The sequence below is a fragment of the Psammomys obesus genome, unplaced genomic scaffold (genome assembly GCF_907164565.1).
Source record: "Psammomys obesus unplaced genomic scaffold, mPsaObe1.curated_primary_1811, whole genome shotgun sequence".
Lineage (NCBI taxonomy): Eukaryota > Metazoa > Chordata > Mammalia > Rodentia > Muridae > Psammomys > Psammomys obesus.
The window spans coordinates 33,139,195-33,145,194 of record NW_026585895.1 but is presented as its reverse complement, the minus strand read 5'-3'; the positions used below and the strand labels follow the sequence as shown (position 1 = coordinate 33,145,194).

The following is a 6,000-nucleotide window of genomic DNA, read 5'->3' as shown; positions in this document are numbered from 1 at the left end:
GTGTGTGTGTGTGTGTGTGTGTGTGTGTGTGTGTGTGTGTGTGTGTGAATTTGTTTCCTGACTTAGTTTGGCAGTAATAAAACCCTTGACTTTCATCTGATATGAACTGTTACGAACTACCTATGTTCAGATAATTTCGCGTATAACTGGCTTCATGCAAATCTCATTTTCTTCCTGCCTTCCTTAGAGCTCTAGCAAACACTCTACAACACAGGGAAACGCTCTACAGCTGTTTAGTTGTACACTGTGTTGATACGTATTTTTCTTTCAGGAAAACATGTGACCTGTTTTTTTCTTTATAGAGTTTAACTGGGAATATTAACTATAACTTCCATTAAGTCCTTTGCTTGTGAAGCCACACCAGTCCTGGAGCCCCTAGGGGTTCTCACGAGAATCCAAGCATCCTTGCCCTCTCACCTGTAGGTAGAGTGGCTGACTACAAGTCCCGGGATGCGCTGCGCTCACACCCAGGGTGAGGCAGGTCTCTGGGTGACGTCACCGTGCCGAGGCGGGGCAGAGGGGCGGGCCTGGGGGTGGTGGAGCGCTCTGGTACTGATGCAGGATGGCTGAGCGCGCCGGAGCCCGGGAGGTCTGAGCCGGACGGGCATTGCTCCCTGAGCATCGCCTGGTCCGCCCGCCTCGTGGCCGCGGGCAGGTGGGCCCGGGGCGCAGGCCGGGGGCTGGAGGTCATCAGCGGGGCGGCCCAGCCGACAGGAGGCTCTCCTTCCCGGTGGCGGAGCCGCGGGGCCGTCCGGGGCAGGGTCGCGATGACCTGCTGAGGAGCTGCGGGAGGCTGCGGGAGGCGGCCTAGCTGCGGGCAGCGGTTGGTTCGCGGCCTCCTCGGTGGCGCTGCCCAGCCCGGCCCCCCACCCATCCCCGCGTCCCCTCCTGCCGCGGCCCGAGATGGCGGATCCAGCCGAATGCAGCATCAAAGTGATGTGCCGGTTCCGGCCCCTCAACGAAGCGGAGATCCTCCGCGGGGACAAATTCATCCCCAAATTCAAAGGCGACGAGACGGTGGTGATCGGGGTAAGTGGCCTCGGTGTCTCGCCCCTCCTCCGGCTTTGCACCACAGCCCGAGCGGAGACCTCCCGGGCACCCCCTCCCTCGGACATCCCTGCGGGGCTGGGCTCGCGGGTGGACCGTAGGAGCGCCCTTGGCCGGGGACTCCCTCCGGCCGTGGTCGCCCGGGGTGGCGGGGGAGTGTGAGGTCCGCCATTGTTCGCGGGTGGGGGGCTCGGGTGGGCCCATTGTTCCCACGCTTGCCGCCGCGTGGGCAGTGTCTCGGGTTTGCCAGCTAGTACGGATGTCCCGGCCCTGCTCCAAAGTACAAGCTCTGCAACCCACAGATGCCTCCACGAACCTCCAGGGTTCGATTTGCCGCTAGACCTTAGCCAAAAAGGTAGGGGAGGAAAGGTCCAAGAAAAACAAAATCTTCCCCACCTGGGCCTTGCGCAGGCGGTTTCACCTTGCCCCCCGTGTGGAAGGTGAGGGGTGCTCTTGGTGTCCCTGGGAAGTCTCTCATGTTCTCTTGCTTCCCATCACCCCAATTGTCCTGGATTTGTGCTTTCTCGGCTAGAAGATCCCTCCCCCCACCCCCGCGCATCCTCTCTCTCTCTCTCTTCAGATTGTCTGACATGCTTCACTCTAGATGGAGGAGACTGTCCAATCTTCTGAGAAAGGGGGTCTCCATGTAGTCCTCAGGGTCAAGAGCAGAAGTTACTTAAGCGAAACCAAGGTCTCCCTTTTAATCCCCCCCCCCACACATTGCTTGCCCCCCCACTTAGCTCCCTCTTTGCAGTCTGGCTGCTGGAAAGGGGAGGAAATACTAATGGTTTATAGTTCTTAAAGGAGCATATACCAAATGATATAAACTAGTCTTGTCTCCACCCTCTTTCTTGGTCTGCTCTCCCCAGAGTGTCTGGCCCATGGTACCCTCTTTGTATTCACGCCTCGTGGAGAGGGACTGAGTTAACACCGGGAGCCTCTAGGTCCCCACTGACACGTTCCTGGCATCCCGCTCCAGGCTGCTGATGCAGCCTTCCCATCTCCAGCATTGATTAAGTGATGTCATCTCCATCACTGAGCATGCTCGGACTACCCCCCCCCCCCCATTCCCCCAGTGACTGTTGTATTTAGGTCAAGTGATTGACAGGTGACAGTTTTCTGAGAAAGCCTAGAGAACACCTACCCTTTTTCAAGCGCAAGCCCTGCGTTTCTCCACCCAGTCTGTCCCCAGCATCTTTGGCAAGGTTGCGTGCTGCAGTCACTGCAAAGAGTCCTTGGACCAGCAGGTGCTAGTTGTGTTGGTAGGTGGGTATTCTCCACCATCGAGGATTAGAGGCCAAACCCTGGCCTGGGGGCTTCATCTTGTATCTTTCTTAAGAAGGAGCTTTTGTTTTTGTTTTTGTTTTCCTTTTCCTTCTAGCAGAGCATAATCTCCTTCCTCCTGTTCTTCACAGTTATAGGAAAACACAGACCTCTGAATGCTGTGTGGATGGGCAGCCACTTATTCTGATACCTGAACTATAGTCCAAAAGAGGGATTTTTTTCCCCTTAGTGTTAACTTGCAGAAAAGATGTGTGCTACAATTATTGATGAGGGAATTCTACACTTAATGGAATATATGAGCTAAGTGATGTGTCCATGGCAGCCTGGAGCTAGGGTTACAGTTCCTAGCCCGAGGTTCCATCATAGTCTTATCTGCTATTTCCTGAGTGAGGCGTGGTTCAAGCAGAGTGGCAGTTGCTAGTCCCTTCCACTTGGCTTATAACAAATTTTAAAGTAACAATTGTTCAGTGCCTGAAAATGTTCTGGTGACCTTGTGTTTTGGCTTTGTCTTTCCTCTCTGTATGCTCCAAAGGGCCCAAAGTTTTTCTCATACCCGCTGCTGTTTTGGCCCTTCATCCTCTGCTCTTTCTCCTCCCTCACCTTCCTCATTTTCTATAAGGACCAATGAAGTAGAGTAATAAATCCTCTTGTGTAAAGCAGAGATCCTGAATTTTAGCACTCTTACTATGAGTATATGCTTATTTGCCATCAAAATGTACACAAGTAATGCTAAACTAAAACAAGCAGACGCAAAAAAAAATTTAACAAAAGTTATGGATGTGAATAATGTAAAGTGGTTTTTGCTCATCTTACTGTACTTCTTTAATATATTGATTTTGTTGTTGTTTTGTTTTGTTTTCTGGGACAAGGTTGTTCTGTGTAATAGAGCCCTGACTGTCTTGGACTCACTTTGTAGACCAGGCTGGCCTCAAACTCACAGAGATCAGCCTGCCTCTGCCTCCAGAGTTCTGAGATTAAAGGCATGCACCACCACTCCCGGCCCTAATGAAGGTTTTTTTGTTAGTTTGTTTTTTTGTTTTCTTTTTTGTTGTTGTTTTGTTTTACAATAATTTACTGAAATAAGCATGAGATAGAAACGTGCTATCAGTTAGCCTGGTGGCTTTTCAAAGTAAAGGCTCCCTATAACCAACTACTTTTCAGACTAAGAAGTGGGTATTTCTTCGATCTTAGAGATTGCTCCAGGTCATCTTCAGGCCCCGACTCCCCAGGATAACTAATATTCTGATTTCTGATGCCACGCATTAGTTTTGCTTTTTTTTTTTTTTAAATCCTACAGTAGGTTTTCTGTTGTGTTTCTGGCAACCAGCATTTCAACATGATGCTTGTCGAATTGGCCTTGTTTGCGGTCGAATCCCACCATAGGACTATGCCTAAATGTATTTATTCTTTAGATTTAAAAAAAAAATGTCTAGCTTTGTAGTCCAGGTTTGCTTTGACCTCATGATCCTCCTGCCTTCATACTACTGGGATTATGGGTGTGCACCACCAAGCCCAGTAGCTGTTGAGAGTTGGCCTGCTTTCATTCGAGGCGAGCCAGGATGGCACTGCTACGAACATTGCTGTGTGCATCTTTGGTTCATGAGTGTAGAGAACAGACCACTCTCAGATGAGGAGGGTTAAGATTTGTGTTGGCCTGGCCCTAGAACCCTTCCCATTACTAATTATTAATGTAGATGTAAATGCAGTCTGGCAGCTTGTACGATTCTTGAACGTCATGTGGAACGTCTCAAAGCTGACAACAGCATATGATTCAAGTAAACATTCACTCATTCTCAGTGGGTACATGGTGAGATGTCCAAAGAACCAAGGACTTAGAACTGCCCGGAAATGTCACTGTCACACAGTCACAAGAAAAGGAGGACATTTGGTGAAGTTAGCTGTTAGTTCAGGGTGAGAACCAACAGTGAGGAAGTTCTTAGTTTTGAAGCAGAGATCATTTTTATTTTTTCCTTTAAAGTCTTGTTCAGTTCTTACAGAGCTGTACATCAAGAAAGAAAGATTTTCGGGTGAACTTCTGGTTTCTCTTCTGAGGGAATGTGCAGTCTTGGAAGAGCCAGCTGCTTTATGTTTGCAGCTTAAGTGTAATTTCTTCCCTCTCTCTCCCCCACTCCTTTTCCAGCCACAACTGATGGTGCTGTGTTTATTACCTTCCTGTTGCTAGGATAGAATGCCATGACTTAAAACTTTCTGTAAAAGTTTATTTGGGCCTCTGGTTCAAGAGGGAGAGTCCATTGTCATGGCAGGGGAGATACAGCAGCCAGAGCAAGAAGCTGAGCCAGCACATCCTCAACCACAAACTCAGGCAGAGAAAGCAGGCTCGAAGTGGGAGTGTGGCTCTAACTAACTCTCCAAGCCAGTCCCTGGGACTCCTTTGTCCAGCAAGGCCACACCTCCTAAAAGTTCCACAACCTCTCCAAACATCACTACCAGCCAGAGACCAAGTGTTCAAATACATGAGCCTATATGGGGACATTTCTTATTCAAATCATTACAGATATGTTTGTTTTGAATATAATCTCGTGTGTTTCCCCTTATATTATTGTTAGTTTGATTACACTTCTAGTGATATTGTCAGATAGTATAGAGATGAGGAACATCCAGGTTTTGCTCCTCTGTACTGTCTAGGGCCATATCCATAGATGGTATTGTACCATTTATTGATTTCTTTGTTAGTCTGGAAATCTTTAATGTATTTTTTTTTCATGTGTGTCTGTACATGGCCAAAGGTTGACATTGAAGTGTCTTTCTTAGTTGTTTTTTCATCTTGTTTTTTGAGGCAGGGTCTCTCACTGAACGTGGAGTTTGTCAATCTGGCACAACAGGCTGACCACTGAAACCCAGGGGTACGCTTGCCTTTGGCTCCCCAGTCCTGGAAGTACAAGTACATGCTGTTATACTTGGCTTCTTATGTGGGTACTGGAGGTTAAGTTGGGTCTTCGTGCTTTCCTGACTAAACTATGACTCCAGTCTCTACTTTGTTCTAGTAACTTTCCTTACTGACTTGATTTTATAACCAGGATGTGGGAAAGAGTTAAAACAAACAAATAATCTCAAGTGCCATTCAAGGCTATGTGAGAGAACATTAATTATATTAAAAGGGCTGTAAAATTGGAGGAAAAGATGCTGTGTTCAGCTTGTTGAGAATGAGGAGAGCTGCTGACATTGGTGGCGAGCCAGAGAGGGAAGGGAGGGCTCATGATTAGAAATGGGCTGTTTTCTTATACCGAATTAATTCTTCAGAGAAAATTACCAGAGTTAGAGGATTTCTCAGAGGACATCTTCATTAGCTGCCGAAGTCCTGGTGAGTCATCCATTACAGGGGGCTTTATGCTGTGAGGCATCTGCATGGACGGAAGCTCTCTTTGCTTGGCGAGTTTTTACTGGTTCTTTAATATGGCCTTTCCCATGCCAGTTTCTTCTTGCTGGTTATTTCTGTTTGCAGTCCTGAGGATGTAGGCCTTGCTACAGACGGCTGCTCTCCCCCGAGGCAGTGTAAGCTCTGAGAGTCACAGCATCAGTCACAAACCCTGAACTGGTCATTGGGGAGGAAAGTGATCTTGGGATCTATGAGCTTGCATTGGATTTCCACAGTTGATGGGCAGAAAAGGAAAGAACGGAACCTGACAGAGACTAGAGGCTAAGATGTGC

At 48.4% G+C, this 6,000-nt stretch overlaps 1 protein-coding gene across 1 annotated transcript in view; it reads left to right on the top strand.

The window, feature by feature from the left end:
* The first annotated feature begins 554 nt into the window (after window positions 1-554).
* Window positions 555-6,000, top strand: part of Kif5c (kinesin family member 5C) — a 148,363-nt gene continuing 142,917 nt past the window's right edge. The window contains exon 1 of the mRNA XM_055600296.1: window positions 555-1,029. Coding sequence (XP_055456271.1) covers window positions 904-1,029 — 126 coding nt within the window. The 5' untranslated portion in view covers window positions 555-903. The remainder of the gene's footprint in view (window positions 1,030-6,000) is intronic.